General features: G+C 54.8%; 2 protein-coding genes across 5 annotated transcripts in view; one reads left to right on the top strand and one right to left on the bottom strand.

Moving 5' to 3' along the window:
- Positions 1–1,038: 1,038 nt before the first annotated feature.
- Positions 1,039–5,324, top strand: IL18BP (interleukin 18 binding protein). The gene is made up of 6 exons (XM_070942908.1): positions 1,039–1,057; positions 2,155–2,217; positions 3,109–3,168; positions 3,599–3,728; positions 4,517–4,698; positions 5,314–5,324. The coding sequence occupies exons 1-5, from the start codon at positions 1,039–1,041 to the stop codon at positions 4,671–4,673; spliced, it is 429 nt and encodes a 142-aa protein (XP_070799009.1). The 3' UTR covers positions 4,674–4,698; positions 5,314–5,324.
- Positions 5,325–9,131: 3,807 nt separating this feature from the next.
- NUMA1 (nuclear mitotic apparatus protein 1) overlaps positions 9,132–27,012 on the bottom strand; it is a 47,251-nt gene continuing 29,370 nt past the window's right edge. For 3 of the 4 annotated variants that reach the window (XM_070943048.1, XM_070943049.1, XM_070943050.1), the window contains exons 14-26: positions 23,442–26,840; positions 22,322–22,363; positions 21,177–21,245; positions 19,525–19,635; positions 18,834–19,052; positions 18,123–18,283; positions 16,348–16,588; positions 15,883–16,177; positions 14,946–15,190; positions 14,127–14,345; positions 12,377–12,493; positions 10,492–10,653; positions 9,132–9,309 (exon numbers count right to left, since the gene is read on the bottom strand). In XM_070943048.1, the coding sequence (XP_070799149.1) occupies positions 9,277–9,309; positions 10,492–10,653; positions 12,377–12,493; positions 14,127–14,345; positions 14,946–15,190; positions 15,883–16,177; positions 16,348–16,588; positions 18,123–18,283; positions 18,834–19,052; positions 19,525–19,635; positions 21,177–21,245; positions 22,322–22,363; positions 23,442–26,840 (5,313 nt within the window). In that variant the 3' untranslated portion in view covers positions 9,132–9,276. The remainder of the gene's footprint in view (positions 9,310–10,491; positions 10,654–12,376; positions 12,494–14,126; positions 14,346–14,945; positions 15,191–15,882; positions 16,178–16,347; positions 16,589–18,122; positions 18,284–18,833; positions 19,053–19,524; positions 19,636–21,176; positions 21,246–22,321; positions 22,364–23,441; positions 26,841–27,012) is intronic. The other variant, XM_070943051.1, reaches the window with a different exon arrangement.

Genomic DNA, 27,012 nt, shown 5'->3' with positions numbered 1-27,012 from the left:
TAGATAGATAGATAGATAGAAGATAGATAATAGACAGTAGACAGTAATAGATACATAGATAGATAGAGATGATAGATGAAAAGGACACCATACTTGAGGGGGCACCAAATGGCCATTCCTGCCCTCCTCTTGGGCACTTCCGAGGGGCAGATTCAGGAACCCACCACTGACTTCTTCTGCCTGGTTCCTGGGGCCTGTTTGGCACCTGCAGCAAGCAGGATACGTGCTGGGCACCTTTTCACCAGGCGTGGCAGCCACTGTCTTTGGCTACCACGTGGGACAGGAAAAGGGGTGAGAGGTTACATGCCAGCTCTGTCATCTTTGCTTGCTGGCATCCTGCCATGAACGGAGGGAGGGGGCAGAGGAAGTTAGGGAAGTAGTACAGATGGTGAAAAAGAAGAGGGGGGGAGAGGACGGAGGACATTGAGAGGAAGCAGAGGTGCCAAGCGGCCAGATTCACTGCCACAAAGATGCCAGGGCTGGGAACGAATGCCAAACCTCTTGGAGAGGCACCTATACTCAAAGCGGCTCCCAAAACATCGAACCGAGATGCCAATGGACACTGACGGCCGGATCAGGGGGAGGGGGCACGGACAGAGGGAAAGCCTTGTATTTTGAGGTTGACTCAGCCTTCCATCCTTCCGAGGTGGGTCAAATAAGGAGTCAAATTGTTGGGGGCCAGAGGCTGAGCCTGGGAAGCCCTTGGAGAGGGCTGGAAAGCGGCATATAAATCTTTAAGGGCGATTGCTCTGGCTATTTTGCCTGGGAAGACGCAGCCTTGATTTGGCCCCTTAGGAAAAGGACCAAGCGGAGTCGGGGGTCTTTCTTCCCCAAAGCTCCGGGCTGGGGCAGGGCTGGCTGGCTGGCCTCGGGCGTTTTTTCCCATTGCGGCCAAGGGGGGGGGGGCGGGTGGGTGGCTGAGTCACCCGAAAGCAGAAAAAAAAAAAGTGCTGATTTGATTTCCAAATCAGGCTATAAAGCGCCGCTTCTGCCTCCGCCACATCAGCCAGCCCTGCCCCGAGGGAGGAAGGACGAGCCATGCCCCCTTCGGCCCCAGGTAAGCCCCGGCCGCCTCCCGCCTTCCCTTCCTCCCCCGCAAAAGCGATGCTCGGGAGCGCCCACCTGAGCCACGGACGCTGGCCGCTCAGCCCGGGACGCCAGGCAGCCTGGCCCTGAGGGGCTGCTCCGGGGCTGGGGAGCGGGAGGGGATGGGGAGCAGAGCCAGGCGCCCCGAGGGGCCAGCGGGGACGTTGACGGGAGAAGGGAGCCAGCCGCCCACAGCCCCCTTCCCGGGGACGCTGCGGGCTTTCAAGGGCGACGGGCGAGGCTGGAGGAGCAGGCGAGCCCTGAGCGGCCGAAAGGCTGTGACCCTCTGGGCCAAATGGGAGGGAGGAAGAGCCAGGCGGACGCCAGGGAAGCGCCTTCAGCCGCAGCGGGCGAGGAGGCGGCAGTATAAATTCCCCAACATAAACATAAGTGGGATGGATGAGGGGGCTATTTATATATTGAATTTAATCACTCGCTTCTTCTTTAATGGAATTATTGTGCAAACTGTTTTGGGAAAACTTTGAAGACATTTGATAGCTGGGGGATCCTTGGTTCTCTCTGAACTGGGTTGTTTGCTTGCAGACGTTTCATTACCTGACTAGGTAACACCATCAGAATTATGGAGTGTGTGTGTTCTGCTCCCTGTTTCTATACCAGCGGTTTGCCCTGTCAGTTTTGATGGGAGTTTGTGGGGTTTTCTCCCTGCTAGTTCCCTTATTAGGATGGTCTTTTCTGCTTGAAAGTTTGTCTGGTGTTAAGCCCTGCTTATCTGGCTGTGAGATGCTGGAGACAATCTGTTCTACTCTTTTCGTTTCCTTTTTTTTTTTTATTGCCTCTCTTGAAAAAGAGAACGGACATCCAGTGCAGCCTGACTGGGGGTTTCATTATTTTAGCACATTTATAAAGCTGTCCAACTCTAAACGATACGCCTGGCAGAGGTGGGGAAGCAAGGCCCCTCTGTGACTTGTGGACTTCAATTCTGGCTCTTCTTGCCTAAACCTTACATTTTTCACCATTGAATTTAATTGTCAAGGCTGGGAAGGGGCCCCTTGCTCCACTTCCCAAAGAAGCCAGGCACCCCACTGATTCCCCCCCTTCTCTTTCCAGATGCTCAGACCTTCATTGGCTGCCTGCTGTTGGTTCTGCTCAGTGTGTCCCCCTCCATCCAAGGTAGGGCTACGGGGTGGCACTGCACTGCATTGTATTCTTGTGATTGGTCGCACAGCCAGATGTTCAGACTGGATTTGGCCTCTTTTTACCACCTGTCTGAGTCCTCCCCAAGGACCTGTGATAGGCAGATGTGGCTGTTTGAGGGTGTAAAAGGCCTCGTGGCAGGAGGACAGCTCTCCTGAGTGAAGCTGCCTTCTGCAATTGACCGATGGCAATTTTGTCAATGACGATGGGTGCTATTCATGTTTCTATTACATCAGTGGAAGAGCTACTGCCCACCCCCTCACGAATCCAGCCCATAACCCTAATCTTTATCAAGGCAAGGAGCTGAGCTTGGCTTCTGTGCAGCCCCACAGCAGAGAGTGGGGCGAGAGAGGGCCCGGGGGGCCGGAGGAGAGTGGCCGAGACCAATCTAGGATGGAAATAGAGGGAGGGGGAGATGGCCGTTTATATAACAGGAGGTTCAGAGTGCAAATCCTCCATCAGTCCAGCCCCTCCAGGCTTCTGCTGAATGAGCTGCAGCTGACAGAAGCACCTGCTTTTCCATAAAGTTGGTTAGTCAGAAAAGGGGCTCCCAGCCTCCTCCGGATTCTGGTTTCCAGAGTCCTATTTTATTTTTTAAAACTTTAGTTTAATTTTTATTATATTTATACTTATTATTTTACATTTTATTTATTTTATTTTATTATTTTTAATTATTTTATTTTATTTTATATATTATTTTATTTTATTTTATTTTATTAAATTTATTGACTACCCATTGCAGAACTCATGCACAAAGATGAATGCAGACCCCCCCCTTCCAAAGACCCTGGAAAGGGGAACCAGGGCTGGGTGTGCAGCTGTTGTCCCACCCACCCACCCACCCCAACCTACCTGCTCTCTTTTCAGCTCCAGCAGCAAAGGAGGAGTCGCAAATCACCTCCCTGCTCCAGCCCCAGCCCTCCATCGGTAGGTCCCGCCAGGTATCTGGAGGGGGGGGTCAGGGGGGAGTGGATGAGTATCATACTTATGACGGTCACAGTGTCTTGGGGTCACGTGGTCCCTTTTTGCGACCTTCTGATGAGCGAAGTCAATGGGGAAGCCAAATTCACTTAACAACATCTGAAGCAAGAAAGGTTGCACAATGGGGCAAAGCTGACTTAACGTCTCACTTAACAACAGGATTTGGGGGCTCAATTGTGGTCCCAAGTCGAGGACTACCTGTACAGTGAGATCCACAGGAAGCCTCTTAGTGGAGTGGCTGGGAGAACATCCGTGGGAGGGATTGTGGGTGCCCCCTTCTCCCTATCAAGGGTGGTGGGCAGAGGGAGGAGGCCAAGGGGGCACCTGCCATTCCTCCACGGGTGAACAATATTTCGTATTTCCTTGTGGCTCTCAGGACAGAAGGTTCAGGTCTCCTGCGAGGGCAGAACCGTCCACCCAGAGAGCGGCATCATGTACTGGCTGGCAAATGGCACTTTTGTGGACCAGCTGTACCCAAACGGAACGGTGAAGGAGGAAGCCACCGAGTGAGTAGAGGAGGTCCAGGAGAGGCAGGATCTGTCTGGGTTAAACTTCTACATAGGAAAAAAGTTATTAGTACCGCTTTATGAAGCCTTGGTAAGGCCACACCTGGAATCCTGCATCCAGTTTTGGTCACCACGTTACAAAAAAGATGTTGAGACTTTGGAAAAAGTTCAAAGAGCAACAAGGATGATTAAAGGCCTGGACATATGAAAAACGGTTGTAGGAATTGGGAATGGCTAGTGTAGAGAAAAGAAGGACCAGGGGGGACATGATAGCATCTTCCAGTATTTGGGGGCTGCCATAAAGAAGAGGGAGTCAAGCTCTTCTCCAAAGCACCTGAAGGCAGGACAAGAAGCAATGGGTGGAAACTCATCAAGGAGAGAAGCAACTTAGGAGAAATTTCCTGACAGTTAAAACAATTAACCAGTGGAACCACTTGCCACCAGAAGTGGTGGGTGCTCCATCACTGGAGGTTTTTGAGAAGAGATTGGACAACCACTTGTCTGGAATGTTATAGGATCTCCTGCTAGAGCAGGGGGTTGGACTGGAAGACCTCCAAGGTCCCTTCCAGCTCTGATTCTGAAACAGCTGAGGTCCACAGTGGTGGGAAGAGAAAGCAGACGTGGAGAATATCTGGGCCTAGCACTTCTGGAGGGAGCCAAGGACCAGGCAAGGGGTCGGGTGGCCAGCTAAGACTCAGGGAAGAAGCCACTTCAGCCCCCAGGAAGGTTCGTGGTGGCTGTCTCTGTTCTTCTTCTTCTTCAGCGTCTCTTCTGCTCCTTATCCACAGAGAGAAAGGCAGCAAGCTGACCCGGAAGCTGATCTTCTCCCCGTTGACGGCACAGGACCTCCGCACCAGATTCGATTGCTTCATCACTGACCCCTCCGGCGTATTTCAGAAGACCATCCAGTGGGACCGTTCAAATCCGAAAAGCTGCAAAAGTTGAGCTGGCCAAGTGAGAGGGCCCCCAGGTGAGGAACATCAACCGAGCACATTTCATGGCTCACCTGAGGGGCAGGTGGCATCTGAAGGTTGAGGATCCCATTGGGATCTGGTTATGGTGAATCCATCGGCCCAATGCACGGGTCCAAAAAAGTGGCCAACGCAGGGCACCAATACAAGGGCTGTGAAGATGCAGATTCCTTGACCTTGATGGTGGGACTCCATCTTGCTCTTTCCATCAAATGAGCCTCTGGGCCAAAGAGGATCTTCACTAGGAGCCTACGTTTCCCTCCGAGGTGATGAGAACCAGGCTCCCCAGGACTGGAGGGCACAAAGCAACCCAACAACTTACAATGACCCCAGTGCCATAGCACAGTTATAGAATGCCTCCCCCATTTATCTCCTATCTAAGCTACTCCTGCCCGCTCTGTCCTCTCACTGGGATTCCAGGATCCGCTAAAATGTCTGTAGCTCAGGGTTGACCCAGTTGGGGGTCCTAGGTGGTCTCTGAGCTTGGTGGTTTCCTTCCAGAGGTTTCATTACTCAACAAGGGAGCATCATCAGGAAGGGAATGGGGTTTGCAGGGAGGAGGAGGAAGACTGTGGGGTCCTTGGCGTTCTCTGAGTTTGGTTATTTTCTTTCAGGCGTTTCATGACCCAACTAGGGAACGCAGCTGGCTGGGGAATCCTGGGAGTTGAAGTCCACAAAGTCTTAAAAGTCACCAAATTTGGAGACTCCTGGCTTAGAATATTGGGGAACAATGCTCACCTAAAAATGAGCAAAAATTGTTATTTTGAAGATTTTAAATGGAGGATCCTCACACAGAACTCCTTGGCACCAAACAGAGGCCCCCCCATTCCATTCCCCAAACCCCCGATTTGTGCATTTGTACGAGTGTATTTTGCAGCAACCATGGAAGAAAAGTAAATAACCAGGCGGAGAAGACCTCAGCCCCATTGTCGCCCGTCTCTGAATCCTGGGTTTTTGTAGAGTTTTGAATTTTTGAAATCTGCAGAGTTTGGATATTTTTAATGATTTTTCTACTTGACTTTTTGTAATCTATAAGTCGCCTTATGGGGTAGATGGGCAGCATGAAAATTTAATCAATAAATAAATGGCCAGGACGAAGGTGTGACTGAGCTGGGAGGACCCGATTCCTGGAAACGCTGCAGAAGATTCAAAGTCTACTTTGAAATTTTGGCCTTGGCTTGTGGGAAACGTGGTTTAATCCTGATGCCCAAAGAACCTGGACTTCCACCCCATCTTAACGCAAAGGAGAAAAGTGACGAAGACCTGAAAAGCCCAGATTGTAAAAGGAGGAAATTCTCGATCCGTTTCTGTAAAATGTTTCCTCTTCCTTTGAGATAAAACTTAATTCCCCTGCTGGATCCACACCACCCATTAAAAACCCCAATTCTAAGTGCCATGATGTGGTCGTTTTTCCATGCTGGAGAAGACGGGGGTGGAACTGTTTTCCCAAATGATGGCTCAAAATTAGGAAGCAGCTGCTATTTCCTAGCAACCTTAGCATCCTCGACAGCCCTTCCCCAGCTCTTGTGTTCATACCTGCACTGCAGGTAGTCCTCGACTTACAACAGCTCACTTAGTGGCCATTCAAAGTTACAGCGGCACTGAAAAGAGAGACTTGCGACCGTTTTTCACACTTACGACCGTTGCAGCATCACTGTGGTCGTGAGATCAAAATTCAGACCCGTAATTATGACGGTCGCAATGTCCCAGGGTCAGGTGATCCCCTTTTGCGACCTTCTAACAAGCAAAGTCAAGGGGGAAGCCAGATTCACTTAACAACCAGGTTACTAATTTAAGAACGGTAGTGACTCATTTAACAACCGTGGCAAGGCAGGTTGTAAAATAGGGCAAAATTCGCTTAACCAATGTCTCACTTAGCAGCAGAAAATTTGGGCCGTATTCTGGTCGTACGTTGAGGACTTTGGCTGGTCTGAGAAGAGGGAGACCCCCTCAAGAGGTTGCAGAGAGGGCAGTTCTGGAGTGTGGGGAGGGGCCTTTCCTGGCTGCCTTCCCCAGGGAGAAAACCCTCTGCCCAACCATGCCCCTCGGGGCTCCTTCCCAGGGGGGCTCCGGGGTCCCCCTGATCTCCTGGACCACCGGTGGGACTTGGGAGCTCTGCCGGCTGAAGAAATCTTTACAGGTGGTCCTCGACATACGGCCATCAGGAAGCCTGCCTATTATGGTTACGAGTTGTAAAACGGGTCGGTCATGTGATCGACATAATTTTAGGGGGTTCTTTTGAAGAGTGGTCACAAGTGTGAATCCGATGTTCGCCATGGCTGCTCTTTGGCCAAAACTGGAAATCAAATCCTGGTTTCTGGAAAAACTGTCATAAAACTGAGTGTGGGATGTTGCCAACAGTCCTAAAAACACGACAAGGATGGGGGAAGGAGGACTGCAGGAACCTCGAACTCGGTCGTAAGTCCCATTTTTCAGGTAGGTCATAAGTTGAGGACTACCCGTATCATGCAACATTCCACAGTATTTGCATTAAAAGGTTTTTTTCCAGAATTCTCTCTTTGGAAAAGGCATTTTTGTAAGTTGCTGTAAGTCTGCTGACTTCTGGAGCTTCTCTTGGTGCAACATACGGTCTGTTTGTACCCAGAAGTCAAAGGGAGACCCTCGGGGGTCCCTTGGCAGGCCTAGAGGAGGTCAGCCACTGAGAAGGAAGTTGGCCCCTCCACCAAGGCCTTAAAGCTGGTGAAACAACACTGATTTTCTTAATTTCTTTCTTAAATAAACTTTCTTAATCTCTCTTAGTTCCTTCAATTATGTAGTTGAGGTTCCCGGATGCATTTCTGAGCCTGTACATCAAAGTTGTCCAACAACTTTAAGACCTGCAGACTTCAGCTCCCAGTATTCCCCAGCAGCCATGCTGGCCAGGTAGGGAAATCTGGGAACTGAAGTCCACAGGTCTTAAAATTTGCCAATGTTGGACACCCTGCTGTAAAAGAAATTTTTTTTTCTACACTTTGTCTTATCGTTTGCTTATAATTAATGATTGTAAACTATGATCTATGACCTATTTTTTGCTGTTCATATGTCCACTGTGAGCTTCTACACCAGAGACAACACTTGGCCAATAAAGAAGTCTATTTCTATTCCTATTCCTATTCTACTTTATTCATTTTATTTTATGCTCGGCTTTGTATTCTGTATTTCATGCCATTCTAAACTCTGCACAATTGTAGGAAGTCCTCTGGGTCCTACATGTGTTAAATCAAGTATCTTTTTTTGCTGCAGCTTTGATTTCACCCACAGGAGACATTTCCCCTTTAACAGAAGACCCCAGAAAGGTTCTTGAGAGGGTTGTCAGGAGACTGCACTCTGCACAAGGGCAGGAGAACGTGCTCCTTGGCCAGGCCCCCCTGCCTGGCCTTACGCTGCCCTGTCCAGTCCTCCAAGACAATTCTGAGGTTGTCCTGAGGGGGGGCAGGCAGAGACTCACTGCAAAGCCACATTCCAACCACTCTTGGGAGAAAAATACCATTTATTTACAAGTAGAAACATTATTTAAAATGACACATTTCCTGCTAAAGTCTCTACAAAGGCGAGTAGTAGAGGGTTGCAAGCAGGGGAGACCCCAGTTGGTGCCCCCCCTCAGCCTGGGAGCCTTCCTCCGTCAGGGTCCCCCTCTCACCCTCCAGTTGGGGGTCTCCGGTTCAGAGCCAGCCCTGGGCAGCCCCACGGCTTCTGGGCCCTGCTCGCTTGTGGCCCAGGCCTGGTGCAGAAGTGCACCCCGTCTGATCTGCCACCCAGGGTCACCCCCACCCTGACCGCCTACCTGCTCCAGGGGAGTTTCTGGCACCCCCACCTGGAAACCTCCCCGGCTCCAACCCAGGCTCTACAGATTGCGATACGAAGCAAGGGCGCTAAGTAAAGCTGTGACAGAAAGAGAGGCGTGTGTGCCCAAGCTGTCCCTCCCCCCCTCCCGAACGGAATGGCAGAGCCCCCCCCCCCCCCATCCTCTGCCAGGGCACGATCTCTGGGTGCCCCGAGAAGGCCCGAGGGCTAGGAAGCAGGACCACAAGAGAGGAACCCACCTCACCTCTTGGCCAAAGGAAATTGAGCCTTCCCAGAAGTACAAGGAACCCAGAACGGAAAAGACTGTGAGGGGGGGCATCGGCAGGAGGGAGAAGACCCCCCCTCCCCGAAAGGCCTTGGGATGCCAACCGCCTGGCCCCGAATGAGTGGGGGAAGGGAACGGAGAAAGATGAAGGAAGGGAGGGAGGGAAGAGAAAAGGAAGGAGGGATAAAAGGAGGGAAGGAAGGGAAGGAAAAGGAGAGGCGCAGAGGGGGAAAGGGAGAAAGGAGGAAAAGGAAAAAGGGGATAAACAGAGGGGGAAGGAAGGCACCTACACTCACAGAGGCTGTGAACGGGAGGTCCCCCCCTGCTCCGCCCAGGCTGGGACAGGGAGGGAGGCGAGAAGGCCAGGCTCCTAGGCCTGCTTGAGGCACGGGGGGAGGACGCAGGGGGGCGCAGGGGCTGGCAGCGGCAGAGGGGCAGCGGCCCCCCTCCTCCCTTTCCTTCGGGAAGAGATGGAACATGGTTGAATCGGCAGCCAAAACGAAGGGAGCTAGAACTTCACCTTCTGGGACTTGGAGCTGGTCTGCAGGAGAGAAAGAGACAGGAGGAGTTGGGGGGCTGGTGGGGGGGGAGGAGGAGGGAGGGGACCAGAAGCTGGGCAAACATGGGGGAAATCCTACTGCTCACCCACCCACCCAGCCCCAAACACACACACACACACACACGCCCCGACGGGAGCAGCACAAAGGCCTGGGGAGGCAGCCGAGGGCAGGAAAGCCGCTCGTGCCAGCAAACCAGCCAACTGTGGGTCAGGAGAGCGTGAGATACTCTGACACACACGTGTGTGCACACACACACACACACACACACACTCTGGTGCTTCCATCCAGAAAGCAGCCTCCGCCCCCCACGTGGGAGAGGGGGGGAAAGGTGAGGGGACCCCCATGTGCGTGCGTCTCCCCTAGACCCAGACAGGAAAGGCTGCATGCAACCCTGCAGAGCGGGCCAGCGCGCACTTGCCTGGTGTGGCCACCCCCGAGACCTGTGGAAGCAAAGGATGCTCAGAAGGACCCGATTTGGGGGAGGGGGGGACAGGGAGGGGACGGCTCCGGTCCAGAGGAAGAGGAGAACAAAAAACCTAACCTGGTTTGGGAACTGGGATTTGTTGGCTCTCTTGCTGACTCCCCTTCCTAAGCCCCCCCCCCATCATCAAGCTCCTTCTCCACACCAACAGAGAGCCCCCCCCTTTGCTTTCAGTACAGGTCCTGTCCTCGACTTACGACTGTAAACATGGTCGTTTAAGCAGCTCATCCTGTGAACAATTTGATTTCATGGCATTATCCTTCCACAGACCACGAAGCAAAGCCAGAAACGGTAAATAAATTCTGGCTTATGGCCAAAAAAAAAAAAAAAAGGTGATAAATCAGTGTCGTGTGACTGAAGGACACTGTAAGGGGCCATATAGGCAGGCCGGTTGCTGGGGGTCAAGTGACCGTGGCTTGTGGGTGGGGATGAGGGCATCGTAACTTTGAATCTGGGTCGTAAGTGCCTCCCGGGAGTCTGCCATAACTTTGAGCGGTTGGGAAGTGAACCGTCGTAAGTCGAGGACTACCTGTATTAGGATGTCGATTAAACGAACACGCACACGTGCACACATATGCCCAAAGTACTTTCCGCTCAGATCTGGGATTAGGGTATTGGGGACGGGTGGGCAGGTGGGGTTCAGGCATGGAAATCTGGGGCTCCCTCCCTCCCACCCCCTTACCTTGCCCTTCGAAGACGTGGCGTTCCTTGGAGACCTCCGGCTGCCGCTCCGAGGGGAGTTTTTGGGAGTCACCTTGCGATTGGCCCCACGGCGCAAGAGGCTGTTCCCCAGTTTCTTCGGGGTGTTCAGGATGCTGAAGGCCAGTGAGTGACGCCTCTCAGACTGGGGAGGAAGCAAAATAGGTTTCCCTTTGGAGGAGGAAGAGGAGGGGGGAGGGAGGGAGGGAGGAGGAGGAGGGGGGAGGGGGGGGAGGAGGAGGAGGGGGAAGGGAGGGAGGAGGAGGTGGGAGGGAGGGAGGAGGAAGAGGAGGAGGGAGGGAGGGAGGGAGGAGGAAGAGGAGGGAGGGAGGAAGGGAGGGAGGGAGGAGGAGGAGGGGGGAGGGAGGGAGGAGGAAGAGGAGGGGGGAGGGAGGGAGGGAGGAGGAGGAGGGGGGAGGGGGGAGGAGGAGGAGGGGGAAGGGAGGGAGGAGGAGGTGGGAGGGAGGGAGGAGGAAGAGGAGGAGGGAGGGAGGGAGGGAGGAGGAAGAGGAGGGAGGGAGGGAGGAGGAAGAGGAGGAGGGAGGGAGGGAGGGAGGAGGAAGAGGAGGGAGGGAGGGAGGGAGGGAGGGAGGAGGAGGAGGGGGGAGGGAGGGAGGAGGAAGAGGAGGGGGGAGGGAGGGAGGGAGGAGGAGGAGGGGGGAGGGGGGGGAGGAGGAGGGAGGGAGGGAGGGAGGAGGAGGAGGGGGAAGGGAGGGAGGAGGAAGAGGAGGGAGGGAGGGAGGGAGGAGGAGGAGGGGGGAGGGAGGGAGGAGGAAGAGGAGAGGGGAGGGAGGGAGGAGGAGGTGGGAGGGAGGGAGGAGGAAGAGGAGGAGGGGGAAGGGAGGGAGGAGGAAGAGGAGGGAGGGAGGGAGGGAGGGAGGAGGAGGAGGGGGGAGGGAGGGAGGAGGAAGAGGAGGGGGGAGGGAGGGAGGGAGGAGGAGGAGGGGGGAGGAGGAGGAGGGGGAAGGGAGGGAGGAGGAGGTGGGAGGGAGGGAGGAGGAAGAGGAGGAGGGAGGGAGGGAGGGAGGGAGGGAGGAGGAGGAGGGGGAAGGGAGGGAGGAGGAAGAGGAGGGAGGGAGGGAGGGAGGAGGAGGAGGGGGGGGAGGGAGGAGGAAGAGGAGAGGGGAGGGAGGGAGGAGGAGGGGGGGTTCTTGGTGCTCTCTGAGCTGGTCTGTTTTCTTCCTGAGTGTTGTTTGCTCTCCGTTTATATACAAATAGTTTGCTTGCAGAGAGGGAACCCCACTCCCTACATAGCCCTGATGAGGTTACCTAGTTGGGTCAGGAAACGTCTTGCAAGAAAACCACCCGGCTCAGAGAGCATCAAGGACTCCACAGTCCAACCCTGAGCTACAAAGATTCCCTTCTCCTGAATCCTAGGTGTGCTGTGGGAACCATGGATTTGAGAGTGAGGGGCTGACCTTACCTTCAACCAATTAAACCGACAGCCCCCCATTGTGGAACTCAGCTCAAGCCACGTTTCCCACCACTTCACACACAGGACCTGGATGCAGGCTCTGTTCTCTGGACCGTTGGAAGACCCGAAGGCACAAGGTTAGGCACAAACCGTCATGGAGAACATCTATCTAGGTGGTCGCTAAGATCCGGCCACAAACTGATGGCAAGTAATCTGGGTTAGGATTAGGTTTGTGGGTCAAAAGCAAAGTTAAAAAGCTTTTACAACTAAAGTAGCTCTCGTTTGTTTACCCTCTGGGCGCCCACAGGTACTTCTCATAGGCTCTGATCCAGGGTCCCCAACCTTGCAACTCCCAGAATTCCCCAGCCAGCCACGTGAGCCTGCTCTATGCATCAGGGGAGGAGGGAACCCTTTTAGGAGCCTGGGGTCCCCTGGTGCCCCCAGAGGGCCTTACCTGCTTGTCCGCTGCCTGGGCTTTGCTTTTCTTCTCACCCACCGGGGGCCCCTGCTTGCGGTCCTCGGCCCTCCCTTTGGGGGTCTGGGGCCGGGGGAAGCAGGCGGATTTCTTGACCTACAACAAGAGCAGAGGGGGAGAGACGGAGTTGCAACAGCTTCAGCTGAGGAGACAAGCCTCCCTCCCCCCTCCCTGGACAGCTAAGTACAGAATGACAGAGCCGGAGGGGACCTGGGAGGTCTTCTAGTCCAACCCCCTGCTGAGGCGGAAAACCCTAGGCCAGTCATGGCTAACCTTTTACGTCACCGCGTGCCGGAAATGGCACGCAAAACCATCCTGCCTGGACCGTGCGGCCTCGCTGGCCTTCGTGCATGCATGGCCAGCTGACCGGTGCGCATGTGTGCACAGGAACGTGGAGGAGGAGCCAGCGAGCCCTTGTGGGATGGTTCTGCGTGCCGCTTCCGGCACACGTTCCACAGGTTCCCCAACACGGCCCTAGACCCTAGAAGACTGCTCTCCTGTCTCCCCTGGCCCTCCTCTTCACTGGACCAGCCATGCCCCGTTGCTGCAACCGTTCATCGTTAAGTTTTAGCCTCCCGTCCCCTCATCATCCTTGTGGCTCTTCTCTGCACCCTTTCCAGAGTCTCTACAACCTTTTTGTATCATGTTGGCCAACACTGACAAATCTAAGAAACGGTTGTGGTCCGCTAGCAGCTTGCAGAGCTGGCAGCAGAATCGGACAGTGAGGAGGCTGGGGAGGACCATGGGCCAGTCCTGGAGGCTGGGGAAGGCCCGGACGAGAGCTCTGCATCGGAGGCAGAGATGGGGCCATCTGAGAGCGATGCACAGACTCCGGAGCCCCCAGAGTCGGAGAGCAGAGAGGCAGAGGAACAGGGGGAGCCTGTTCTTAGTGCACGCACGCAAAGAGCTGCCAGAAGGCAAGAGCAGCTAAAGCAAAAAGGACGACTCGGGAGTAAGGCCAGGAGATGATTGGCCCCTCCCAGAAGGCTTAAAAGAGGAGCAACGAGCCGTTGGGATCTTTGTAGAAAAGTGACGTCGATTCCAGTGCTTCTTGTCAGCGTCTCTTGAACTTTGTGGGGGTTTTGCCAAGAAAAGCCTCTGGCCGGTTGCCAAAGGCATCAAAGGCTGCTGATAAGGCCGAGGGACTGCTTATGAAGAACGTTGCTTTGGACTAAGCTGAGAATGAATTAATTTTCAGCTGTTTTAATAAAATAAGTTTGTTGAGGACTGAACTGTGTTTGGTGATCACTACTTGGGCCTTGGTCACAAGGAAGGCAGTGGTGGAATTCCATTTTTTTTACTACTGTTCTGTGGGCGTGGCTTGGTGGGTGTGGCAGGGGAAGGATATTGCAAAATCTCCATTCCCACCCCACTCTGGGGCCAGCCAGAGGTGGTATTTACCAGTTCTCTGAACTACTCAAAATTTCCGCTACCGGTTCTCCAGAACCTTCCAGAACCTGCTGAATAAAAACCCCTGAAGGAAGGAGCCAAGCAAGAAGAGCCACCGTGGGCCTCCCGTGACCCCAAGAGGCTGGCGTTGGTGCCTGAGGAGACACTGCCCACTGTGGCCCACAAAGCCCCTCCCCAGCAGCCGAGGGGGGGGGGGTCCAGACTCCCTCAGCAGCTGAGGAAGAGGGGCAGCAGCAACATTTGCCTTCCCCAGCCTGCAAGATGTTGGCCTTCCAGTGTCAGCAGGTCCAGGGCCCCAGATCCTCCTGGAGTTGCTCACCTCGGGGGTCCCTGGCCCCGTCTGGGGTTCGTCCGAAAGGCGCTTCCGCTGCTGCCGCGTGGCGACCCCTCCCAGCGCCCAGGCGGCACTCAGCGTGCTGCGGCGGGTGCTGGGGCCCTCCACAATCTGGGAGGGCAGCATGCTGGCCCGTCGGAGGGTCTCCTTGGGGTCTCCGGTCATCACCTCTTCGTCCGTGATGGTGGTCAGGAGTGGACAGGGCTTGAGGGGGGGGGGGGAAGAGAGAAAACACAGGGCCATTCAGGAGCAGCCCCAGCCCCAAAGGAGAGCTAGCTGCCAATGGTGGCCACTACAGGTAGTCCTCGACTTATAACAGTTTGTTTAGTGACTGTTCAAAGTTACAACAGCACTGATAAAAGTGACTTACGACCGTTTTTCACACTTACGGCCCAGGGTCACGTGATCAAAATTTAGACGCTTGGCGACTGACTTGTATTTATGACGGTTGCAATGTCCTATGGTCATGTGATCCCCTTTTGCGGCAAGCCACATCAATGGAGAAGCCGGATTAACTTGACGACTGGGTCACTAACTTAACACCTGCAGTGATTCACTTAACAACAGTGGCAAGTAAGGTCGTAAAATGAGTCAAACCTCACTTAACAGATGTCTCACTTAGCAACAGAATCTCTGGGCGTAAGTCGAGGACTACCTGCAAACAGGTGCATGGGGAGGTGGATTGAGAGATTCCTTACTTAGGCAACCAAGGAGATCATAAGAACCTGCTGTGAAACTGCTCGGGGTCTAATGGGAGGACCCCCCCATCCACCCCTTTTGTCCAGATCCGAATAAATGGCCTACCTGACTAGCAGGAGCCCTGATGTGCCTGTGGGGAACTGACCCACGGAGGGCGGAAGAAAACCGGAAGCTCCCTCCCGGAGCACCAGAAGAGGCCAGGCGGCCACTCACCCGGGACTCCAGAGGGTAGCAGGTCTTCAGGTGAGGCGGGCAGATGCGGTTCCGCTGCTGAAGCTCTGCGATGCGGTTCCAGCTGTCCAGCTGCTCAGGCTCATCGTCACAGGAGGCTGCGTAGAAGCTGCTGCGGCCTGCGGGGGGGAGGGGAGGGGAGGGGAGGCAGGGCGTGGATGGGCAGGTTTTCCTAAGGGGCTCCGAATCCCCCCCACCCCCTGGGTGAAAGATCCCACTCGGAGAGCAACAGGGGAGACGGAGCATCCCATGCAGCCCAGGCGGGGTGGGATCGCGAGTGGCTCGCGAGGGCAGCTTTCTGCAATCGTGTCCCTCTCTCTCTCCTCTGTGTTTGTCCACCTGACGGCTGCAGCCCAAAGCCACATCCCCAGAATGGCCTTTCTCAACTATGCCCACTTTAAGACGTGTGGACTTCAACTCCCAGAATTCAGCAGGGTTGGATTCCCAGAAGGGCTGGCTGGGGAATGCTGGGAGTTGAAGTCCACACATCTTAAAATACGGATTTAGATGGTTCTGAGGGGGGATCTGGATAAAGCAGGGCTCTCCAGACTTGGCGACTTGTGGATTCCAACTCCCAGAATTCCCTAGCTACCACGGCTGCTTGGGAGTTGGCCCCCAAGTCTTAAAAGTTGCCCAAAGTTGGAGCTACCCCTGGGATAAGGTCATGGAGGATCGTGCCATTGATCTTGGTCAAGAGAAAGTTTCGGATCAAGGGGGCAGAGAACCCCACCTCTCACAGCACCCTGAAGATCAGGGTTCCCCCTCCCTCCCTCACATGGCAGGGCCCACACCCCGTGCCCCCCACTCTCACCGGTGTTTGCACCCCCGCCTTGGGAGTGTCTCAGAGAACTGCGGGTGGCAGGTCGGTAGCCAGGCAGGCTCTTCAGGGTAGCGTGGCCAGAGGTGCCATCGGGCGAAGAGGCGGCCAGCCTGACGAGGGACTCCTGGGAGGGGAGGCTGGCCAGAGAGCGGGTGGAGGAGGAGGAAGCCGCCGCCGAACGCAGGCGGGTCTTGACCGACTCCTGGCCGCTGTCCCCTGAGCCGGAGGACCGCAGGCTGACGAAAGACTCGTTGGTGCTGTCCAGAGGTTCCAGCTTGGGGTGTTTCTGTGAAAGAAGACGAACGGGGTGATGTCCCCCCCCAAACGGCAGACGCGACAGCAGCCGTTGGCTCCAGTGGCAGGTGCCCTGAGGGCGTAGGTAGGACCAGGAAGGGTCTCTCGCTCCCTGGCTCCCCCCACCCTTCAGGGTCCACAGGCCCCCTTCCCCCCCCTTACTTTGATCATGGTAATGTTGATCAGCTGTGTGGTGCGCCGACGGCCAGAGAGCGCCTTCCGTCCCGAGTCCAAGGTGATATTGCCGATGGAGTCGATGCTGTTCTCCAGCTTGGACCGTGAGCGGGTGGGGATGGGGGTGAAGTAGAGGCTCTCCAAGGACTCCCTCTTGTGGGGCAGCGCCTGGGAGGTCTTGGACGATTCCACGGCCCCCGATTCGGACAAAGAGCGGCGGGTCTTCCTGCTGGGGAGAAGCAGAGCAGGAGGCCTTGAAGGGGGCAGGGCTGCCTGGAAACAGAGGCTCCACGCCCACATGGACAGCTCCATCCGGGGGAATCTCAGCTGCTGCGGCCTGCATGGGATCACCTCTCTTGCAGGAGCTGCATTGGTTGCCCGTTTGCTTCCGGGTGCAATGCAAGATATTGGTCGTCACCTCTAAAGTCTTACATGGTTTCAGGCCAGGTTCTTTGAAGGACCCTCTTTTCCCAGTGACAGACACCTGATCCACCATAGCAAGGAGGTAGGGGAAGTTATGGGTCTCCTCTCTTAAGCCCTGCCCTGTGGAATGAACTGCCCCCAGAAATGCGTAAGATCTCCAACCTCTGTGTATTTCGCTGTGCCCTCAAGGACCCTGCTGTTCTGCCAGGCCGGGCTATCAATATAATGATTTTAAATTAGGTGTTTTAAATTTTGGGGGTTTTAAATTTGAACCTAAACTATTTAATAATTTTAATTATTTTTAATTGATGTTTGTCTTTGTGCTTTTAATAGGCTATACACTGCCCTGAGTCCTCCGGGAGAAGGGCGGTATAGAAATAAAATAATAATAATAACAACAACAATCATCATCATCATCATCATCATCATCATCATCATCATCATCATCATCATCATCATCATCTGGTGGGACCTAGAAGAACGGCCTTCTCCGTGGTGGCTCCCTCTCTGTTATTTGAAGGACCGTCTTTTCCCGGTTACATCCACCTGATCCACCAGAACAGAGAGGCAGGAGATGTTACGGGACACCCCCCACCCCTCTTTAAGGAGGTCCATTTTAGTGGGACCTAGAAGGGCCTTCTCCGTGGTGGCTCCCTCCCTGTGGAACATCATCCCTGCAGAGATAAGACTGGCCCCCATCTTGATCCTCTTTCGAGAGGCCCTGAAGACATAAACTTGCCAATGGGCATGGAGATCCCTCAGAGGGATACAGAGCCCATCAAGGGGTTGGTGTGGGTATGTTATTTGGGTATGTGTTGGGGGTCTTATTTCTGTAAGCCACCTACTGTGGCCAGCTTTATAAATTTTCTTAATAAATATGTTTCATGCCCTGCCATAATCTCCCATTCAGTCTGAAGACCCCAAAAGTACCAACGGAAGAGAACATTTGTAGCTCCGGAGTGAACAGAGGGGTCCTGGATGCTCTCTGAGCTTGGTGGTCTTTTTGCAGACGTTTTATTATCAACCTAGGTGACCTCATCAATGTTGGAAGGAGGGAGGTTGGCAAAGAGGAGGACAACTAGGAAGACTGCCAGGTCCTTGATGATCTCTGAGCTTGGTGGTTTTCTTACAGGTGTTTCATGCCACAACTAGGTAATCTTTGATAAGATTTTAGCACTGATGTCTGCAAAAAAACCCCCACCAGGCTCAGAGAGGAGCAGAGACCCCCAAAGAACCAGCCTCTCTTCTGCAGCAACCTGGGAGCAAAGACGTTCCCCAAGGAACCTGGGCAGGAGTGGTGGTGCAGAAGGAGCGCCCCAGGGGAGGAGGCCGCCAGGTACCTGGTGGAGTTGAGGGGCTGCCCTTCGTCGCTGGTGCTCAAGTCCAGGCTGTCCGTGCTGATGTCGGCCGAGCTCTGCCTGAAGGTCTCCCGGCCCTTGAGGGTCTCCAGGGCTGCCTGGACCTTGCCCTGCTCTCGAAGCTGCCGATCCGAGAAGTCCAGCTGTGGGGGGATTGGGGCAGAATGAGAAAGAGGAGCCCTGAGGAAGCCAGGCCCAAGAAGGCCAACAAAAGACCCCCTTCGGGACCTCTATAATTCAATGCTCCTGCTGAAGGTAGTCCTCAACTTACAGCCATCTGTTGAGTGACCATTTGGAATTACAATGGCACTGGAAAAAAGCGACTTATAATTGGCCTTTGCACCAACTGTTGCAGCAACTCCGTACTTGTACTTATGACGGCTGCAGGGTGACTGGCCTTTGTGACCTTCTGATCAGCAACGTCTGAGGGGAAGCCAGATTCGCTTAACAGCCGTGTGATTAACTTAACATCTGCAGTGATTCCCTTAACAACTGTGGCAAGAAAGGTCGTAAAATGGGGCAAAACTCATTTAACAACTGTCTCGCTTAGCAACGGAAATGTTGGGCTCAATTGTGGTCAAGGACCACCTGCACATGAATGCGAAGTTCGAAATTCACATGGAGCTATAACCTGAAAGAAATCTTTAGTAAAACGATGTATTATTTGGTATTTTAACCTCTGACCCTGCCTACCTGCGCCTGCAGGACCCGGACTTGGCTGGTGAGGCTCTTCAGGCTGAGCTCCGACTCAGTGGCCTGCAGTGCCGTGCGCTGCAACTCCTTGGCCAGGCGCTCCGACTCGGCCTTCAGCTCGGCATTCTCCTTCTCCAGGTGCTCCAGGCCCTTCAGCTTCTCCAGCAGCTCCTGGTTCTGCTGTTTCTTGGCATCGTAGTGCGTCCTTGCCTTCTCCATCTGCGGGCGCAGAAGAGAGAACCCGTCAGCTCTGCCTCAGCTTGAACCTCCAAGTAAAAACAATCCTTAACTCCATCCGTCGAGACAGGTATAGTCTACTAGAAGTCACGTGAATTACAACAATGCAAAGCCGGAACTGAAAATCGCGTGCCCAAATCTTCCCATCTACTTTATCCTTTTCTTAGGTGCCTCCCCTTGCTGCCACCCCCCCCCACATGTCCAATCAAATTCAAAGAATTTGAAGCCGCATCTCAGGGAGATACAGTGAACTTTTTGCTTCCCTTGAAAACTGACCCCTCCTATCCTATCCACCCACCCACCCACCGCGTACTCGGTGGCAGACTGGCACCGAGTGAAGTGCAAGCGTGAGGTGGCAGCTGACAGGACCCCCCTCGAGCCTCCATCGAGGGGTCCCTCCTGCAAGCCCTTCTCTCCCCCTGGCGTGGGAGCTAGCAGACGCCCGGGGTCCTACCTGAGCCTTGTAATGCTCGGCGGCCTGTTCCTTCTTCACCAGCTGAGCCTGAAGATCCGCCGTCTTCTCCTTCAGCTGCTTCATCTCTGAACGGAGCTCCTCCTCACGCACCTACGAGAGGGAGACACACCTCACTGTCTCAGAGAGGGAAGCATCCCTTCCTCCTCAGCTCACTCGGGTCACCCAGAGGCGATCTGCCCCACCCCTCTTCTGAGGTTCCTCCCACTCCAGGATTTAAGACTTTAACCTGGCAGGACACAGAGCCAATAAAGAAGAATATTTGCTACCAATAAAGGAGGATCCTTTAGCCATGGTGAGCCACCGTGGCACAGTGGTTAGAGTGCAGTACTGCAGACTACTTCTGCTGCCTGCCGGCTGCCTGCAATTTGGCAGTTCAAATCCCACCAAGCTCCAGGTTGACTCAGCCTTCCGTCCTTCCGAGGTGGGTAAAATGAGGAGCCAGATTGTTAGGGGAAGAGGCTGACTCTGTAAACTGTTTAGAGAGGGCTGGAAAGCATTGTGAAGCGGTATATAAGTCTAAGGGCTATGGCTATCTTTGTAGCTCAGGATTGAAATGAGGGGCTCTTGATGCTCTCTGAGTTTGACAGTTTTCTTGCAGACTTTTCATTACCCAAACTAGGTAACGTCATCAGTGCTAGTAAGGAATGAGGTTTGCGGTCAGTTTATATTCTGGTGCCTTGCCTGTCTGTGTGGGTGGGGGATCTTAGAGATTCTTTGGTTGGGCTCTTTACTGATGGCTCTTTGGCAGTTTCTTAATTGGGGGGTTGCTTACTTGATTGTTGGTCTGAAGTTAACAGCTTTTGGCTGTCATGTTTTTCACGAATGGAAGGCAAATATACTTTGCACTGCACCTCCCAGAGGCTACTATGACAAATCACGCATTGTAAAGATCACTTGGAGGTGGGAGTTACTTCCAATGTAATCTACCGGATCCCCTGCATGGATTGCCCCTGTGACTATATGGGACAGACAGGGAGGAAACTAAACCACCTGATTGCAAGAACACAAGCGAGCGGTCAGACGAGGAGACCCGAACTCATTGGTAGCCTCACACTGCAATGAACAAGGACATACATTTAATTTCGCATCTACCAAGATTGTTGGCCGAGCAGGGACAAAAACAGCCAGGGAAATGGTTGAAGCTTGGGGAAAAAGGAGTGCTGATTTATGATCAGCTTATCAGATATTTAGGAGCTGAGGGCTTGGAAGCATAAGGAAACAAAAGCCAATCACCAGCCATCAATACACCAATCGGCCAATAGGAAGGTGTCACATAAACACTGGGCATAGAATAGAGAGAAGTTCCTTGAGGATGGGATCCAGCACGAATCTGAAAGCTCCGAAAATAATACTGTGGTCCCAGTGATCGACCCAGGTAGGATCTTGTTATGTTTTTATTTGCACTTCTGTTCTGATGCTATTTATGCTAGTCAAAATCTTGGAATCCTGGCTTGCATGCCACCCCATCGTAGCAACGGGTGGAGTAAAATGAAGTGTGAAATAAGACTGTGCAAGCCAATCAGATTGAAGTTATGGCTACATGGAACAATTTGACCTGGAACTTTTTTCTTGGTGGGCCTGAGGTTGAGGCCAGGTGGAGGTGTGCAAGCCTTCCTGTGCTGGAAACCTACCTTTGCTTTCTGCTGATGGGTCTGGCCGGCCTTCTCTTGCTGAGCCAGCTTCTTTTTCAGCTCATCCACCTGGAGGAGGAAGAGGCGGAGAAGTCATTCCAAGTCTCCCCTCTTCCTGCCTGGGGCCCCTTGAGCTCTCCCAGCCTCCAGCGCCCTCAGGGGCCCCCATTTCACACAAAGTCTTCTGGGACCCCTATAAACGGTTTGCAGAGCTCTGCAACTCAATTAAGATTCCTGCTAGCCAGCTGGGTAAGGTGGTGGCAGCACCCATCTTCCCCAGCCCCTCGAATGGTGGGAGGGTTGGGGCTGGACTCTTCCATCTCCCCAGGATCAGGAGTGGGGGAATGGCCCGGAAAGCTGGGGTGGGGGAGAAGGCAGAGGAGAGATGACCTCCATGGCTCTTCTCTAGGAAGAAATTCACTAGGCTTCCTGGAAAGAAGCCAGGATCGATCTGGGAGAGCTGCAACCTGGACCTGGAGGGCAACAGATCCAACGAATGGACCGGCTGGGAGGAGAAACTGAGCAGATTCGGGGCTCCCCACCCATGGCCTCTGCCTTGCCTTGGGAGGAGGGAACATTTCCTCTTTTTCCAAGGGAAGGGAAGTTTGGCCAACTGGCACGCAGAGACAACTGGACAACAATCTAGCTGGGGAATTATACAGGTAGTCCTCGACTTACAACAGTTCATTTAGTGACTGTTTGAAATTACAACGGCACTGAAGAATTGACTTGTGACAATTTCTTCACACTTAGGACCGCTGCAGCATCCCCATGGTCACGTGATCAAAATTCAGACACTTTGCCATTGGTTCCTATTTATGATGGTTGCAATGTCCCGGGGGTCATGTGACCTTCTGACCACCAAAGTCAATGAGGAAGCCAGATTCACTTAACAACCGGTGTGACTAACTTAACAACCGCAGCGGTTCATTGGCAAGGAAGGGTCTAAAATGGGCCCAAACCCACTTAACCAACCTTTCGCTTAGCAACAGAAATCTGGAGCTCAACTGTGGTCGTAAGTCGAGGGCTACCTGTACAGCCCAGGAGCAAAGCCCCACTCCCTCCGGCGTGCCCTCCGTGGCCAAGAGGTCAGAAGGGAAGATGCCAGCTCCACCGCGAAGCTGCCGGTCTCCTGGGCATGTTACCTGCTTAGCTTGTTCCCGCTGATGTTTCTCCAGCTTCTCTGCCTGCAAGTTGGGGAGGAGAAAGGGCTGCAGAGGTCAGGACATCACAACCCAAAGCCCCCCCCCCCCCCCGAGCCTGTGGCAGTGGTGGGGTGTGTGTGTGCATGTAAGCTCAACTCCCCCCTCCCCCTTTCTAAATCCATCCAAAGGCGGCAGAGGTAAGAGACCGCTGAGCCCACCTCTTCCCACCCCACGTCCCACCTAACCCCAAGTGATTCGGTCGGCATTGCCCGTTTCATGAAGCGCCCTATCTACAGCAGGGCAAAAGGGATGGAGGCACCGCCCGGGCACGAGCCAAACCTGGGAGTCCTCTGAGCTATTTTGACCGGCTGGGTGGGCTCCACTCCCCCTCCCCTCCTTACAAAACGTGATCCTCACCCCCAAACACGTTGAGATAAAGGCTAGGATGGCCAACCGTCATTAACTGTGGGGTCCTGGGTCCTCTCTGAGCTGGGTGGTTTTCTTGCAGACATTTCACGACCCAACTAGGGAACATCATCATCAGTGCTAGAAGAGAGGGGGGTTTGTGGAGTGGGGGAGGAGGAAGAAAATGAGGAGAGGAGAGTGGGGTCCTTGGGGCTCTCTGAGCTTGCCTCTTTTCTTGCATCACCCAACTACAGAACATCATCAGCGCTGGAAGGGAGGGGGTTTTGCTCTTTGGTCCTATACGGAAATTTGCCCTCCCAGTATTGGTGGGATTCTGGGTTTTTCCTTGGTTTTTCCATTCCTTCTTTAGTTTTCTGCTTCATTTTTTCTCTGGTGTTAATCCCTGCTTATCTGGGTATAGGCTGCAGGGCAAGCTACTGTATATAAACATGATCAAACCCCACACTCCCTCACACTGATGATGTTACCTAGTTGGGCCATGAAACATCTGCAAGAAAACAGCCAAGTTCCACTCCGTAAACACTCCCCTCCCTTCTAGCCCTGACGATGTTGGTCCCTAGTTGGGTCATGAAATGTCTGCAAGAAAACACCAGGAATCCCACAGCTCAACCCTGAGCTCCAAAGATTCCCTTAAGAACAGCCACCTCCCACCTCGAAGAATATCCGGGGGTGGGGGGGGGATCAAAGGGCTCACCTGAGCTGTCAGCTGACGCTTGGTGTCCTCGCAGGTCTTGGCCATCTCCTCCAGCTTCTTCTGGGCCTCCTCAGCCTCCCGCTTGCTCCCTGCCACCAGCTTCTCAGAGTCCTTCCGGGCAGCCTCCAGCTCCAGAGCGTGCTTCTGCTTGACCTGGGCCAACTCCCTGTCCAGGCTCTGCTGCCCTTGGGTGGTCTTCTCCGCCAGCTCCCTCTTCTCCTCGGCCAGCTGGGTGTGAGCCCGCTGGAGGGCGGCCAGGCGCTCCACATACCCGCTGTTCTCTGCTTGCAGCTGGTGGAGAAGGTGCTCTTGTTGGAGGAACTTCTCCTTGATGGAGGAGGTCTCCGAGAGCTCCTGCTTGGTCCTGGTCAGCTCCGCCTGCAGGAGGCCGGTGGTCTTCTGCAGCTGCTCCACCTCCTCCCGATGCTTGTCCCCCTGCGAGGCCTGCGAGGCCTGGAGCTGCTGGTACAAGCCCTTGAGGGGCATCAGCTCACCAATCAAAGCCTGAGCTCCGGCCAACTCCTGCTGCTGTCCTGCGAGCTGCTGCTCCTTCTGGAAAGTCTTCTCCTGCCAGGACTTGAGCTCTTGGCCGAGGGCCTCCTCCCGCTTGGAGAGCCCGCTCAGCTCCTTCTTCAGGGTCTCCACGGACAGCCTCAGCTTCTCGGCCTGCTCCTGGGAGCTCTGGGCTTCTGCTTTCATCGCCGAGCACCTCTCTGCCGCCCGGGAAGCCGCCGTAGCCATCTCGGACTGGAGGAGCCTCAGCCTCTCCTCCAGCTTCTTGCTCTTCTCCGACTCGGCCATGACCAGGCGCCGGAGGTCCTTGCTCTCCGCTTCCTTCTCCATCAGCTGCCGGTGCATGATGGACCTGTCCTGCTCCAAATTGTTGATGTGGCTGGCCTTCCTCTCCGCTTCCTGGCGGTAGCGGGACATCTGCTCTTTCCGGTTCTCTTCCAACCTGTCCTTCTCCTGAGCCGAGGTCCGCATGGAGGCCAGCTCTTCCTCGGCTCTTGACACGGCCTTCTGGCTCCGCACCAGCTCCTCTTCTGTTTGCAGGAGCTCCCTCTTCAGTTTCTCCACGGTAGCCTTGGATGCCTCCAGGAGCTTCTCCAACTCGGAGGTCTTCTGCCTCTGATGGCCCACCTCCCGCTTCAAAGCCTCCACCTCGGTGTGCTGCTGCTCCTTAGAGGCGGCCGTCAGCTTCTCCAGCTGGCCGACCTGGCCCTGGAGATCTTTGCCCTCCTTCAGCTGCTTCTCGTACATCTCCCGGAGGGTGACCGACTCCTTCTCCAAGTGGAGTTTCTGCTCTTCCAGGCTTTTGAGGGACGTGTCCTTGGAGCGCACCAGGGCTTTCAGGCTGTTGATCTCGGCTTCCCGGGTTCTGGTCACTTCCAGGAAGCCCTGCAGCTCATTCTCCATCTTGGCTTCCCTCTCCTTCAGCGCCTCCACCGAGGCCAGCTCTCCTTTCAGCTTGCTCACCGTCTTCTGCAGGTCCCTCAACTCCTCGCAGCGGGAGACGTTCTTTAGCTGCAGCTCCTCCAGCTCCCTCTCCTTCTCGCCCACCAGGTCCTGGGCCCTGGCCACCTCCTCCTGGAGGCTGGAGACCTCCACCCGGTGCTCATTGGTGAGGTTCTGCAGCTGCACCTCCAGGGCCACCTTCTGGGCCTTCTCCACGGCCAGCTCGGCATGGGCTCGTTCTTCCTCCACCGCCAGCCGCTTGGCTTCCTCCTGGTGCTGAGCCAGCTGGCTTTCCTGGTGCTGCACAGTCTCCTCCAACTTGGCCTTCAACGTCTTCAGCTGGGCGGAGACCTGTTCCACCTCCTGCTCTTTTTCCTTCAGAGCAGACCTGAGGCTGGACAAGCTGGATTCGGCCGTGGTCAGATCTTCGCTGCTTTGCTCTCCCAACTGCTTCACTCTGGCTTCCAGCTGCTCTCTCTTGAGCTGCTCTTCAGCCAGTCTCTTGACGGTCTCTGCAAGTTCCTGGACGGCCTTGTGCCCGTCCTTCTTGGCCTGAGCCGATTCCTGACATGTGGTAGCCACCTGCTTCTCCAAGGTGGCCACTTTGGCTCGGAGTTTCTCTTCCGAGCTCGTCTTCTCCTTGACTTGGGAAACGGACTGAGACAATTTGGCCTGAACGGCAGCCAGAGCTTCTTGGTGTTGGGCGCTGAGATTTTTCAGCTGGGCTTCCAGCTCTGCCAACTTCTTCTGGTCAGCCTGAAACTTCTGGCCGCTTTGCTCCTGACCCACACTGGCCGCTTGCTCCAGCCCACTCCGTTTGGTCAGCTCCCTTTTGGCAACGGGCAACTCAGTCAGCTGACGCTGAAGCTCTTCTAGCTTTCTCCTGGACTCCTCTTCCAGTCGCTGCATCTGGCCTTCCAAGGCTTGCCTCCTGGCCTTCTCCTCAGCCATTCCTTCCACCGCCTGGTCCTTGTGCCTGGTCAGCTCCTGGACCTGCTCTTCCAGCTCTGCGATTTGCCGGAGGTTGCTCTCCAGGGACTCAGCCGCCCTCCTCTTCTCGTCCTCCAGGATCCCCTCCGTGTTGCGGACGGACTCTTCGAGGACCATCAGCCGCTCCTGAAGACGAGTATGCTCCTTGGCCAGCTTCTCCTTCTCGGCCAGCTTCTGCTGAGCTTCCCGCAGCTGGCTTTTCAAGGCTGGGACGGCTGCTGCCTGGGCCTCGCTCTGCTGGCCCTGGGCAGTGAGGGCCACAACTCTGGCCTCCAGCGCCTGGATCTTCTGACTGGCCTCCATTTTCTCCTGGTGGAGCTCCACAGCAGAAGAGGTCCGAGCGTGCTCCAGGGACTGCAGTCGCTCGGCCAGGGAGGACACTTCCACTTCTTTCTCCTGGAGCTGCCTTACGGCCAGCTCCTTCTCCTGGGCGATCCGGTTATACTCCTCCTGGCTGGCGGCTTCAATCTGGGACACTTTCTGATTGCTCTGCTTCAGGGAGCTGCTCAGTTGATCCACCTGGTGGCTCAGGTCTTCGATGGCTGCCCGAGACCTCTGCTCCTTCTTCTCCCAGTCTTCGGCCAGCTGGCTCTTCTGGCTCCTCTCGGCTTCCACCTGCTGGTGCAGAGCCAGCAGCTCCTCGTCCCTCTGGCGAAGGAAGCCCGTCAGCTTGGCGATCTCTGCCGTGAGGGTGTTGGCCTGGGCGATCAAGCATTCCTCCTGGGCCCGGCAGTCCTGCTCCAGCTTCTCCTTGGCACGAGAAATTTCGGAGCTGGAATTCTGCAGCTCCGTCAGGAGGCCCGTCAGCTGGGCTTTCTCCGCTTCAAAGCTTCTCCTTTCGGACTGGAGGTTGGCCTCGAGAAGGTGCTTCTCTTCTTCCAGACGGAGGATGGTGGCTTGCAGTTCGGCCTGCTGGCTGCTCAGGCTGGCCACTTGCTGATTCAGGCCCTCAAGCTGTGAGAGGGGGAAGCAGGGACACATCAATTACCCCAGAGAGAATCACCTGCGGGGGGTTCACTTCTCGCGCTCTCTGATCTACAGGTTGTGCTTTCCACCCCCCTCTAGGCTAACCTGGTCCAAACAGACCCCGACATTAGCAGGGAATACCGGACCAGAATGGAAAATG

The sequence above is a fragment of the Pituophis catenifer genome, unplaced genomic scaffold (assembly GCF_029215685.1).
Source record: "Pituophis catenifer annectens isolate HBS135680 unplaced genomic scaffold, rPitCat1.0.hap2 SCAF_4, whole genome shotgun sequence".
Taxonomy (NCBI): Eukaryota; Metazoa; Chordata; class Lepidosauria; order Squamata; family Colubridae; genus Pituophis; species Pituophis catenifer.
This window is presented reverse-complemented; position numbering and strand designations above follow the sequence as displayed.

What these genes read in the sequence shown, in the direction of transcription:
- IL18BP (XM_070942908.1), top strand. An exon ending in TGTGTCCCCCTCCATCCAAG is followed by an intron (nt 2,218 to 3,108) that starts GTAGGGCTACGG and finishes CTCTCTTTTCAG; the next exon opens with CTCCAGCAGCAAAGGAGGAG. An exon ending in GTGAAGGAGGAAGCCACCGA is followed by an intron (nt 3,729 to 4,516) that starts GTGAGTAGAGGA and finishes CCTTATCCACAG; the next exon opens with AGAGAAAGGCAGCAAGCTGA.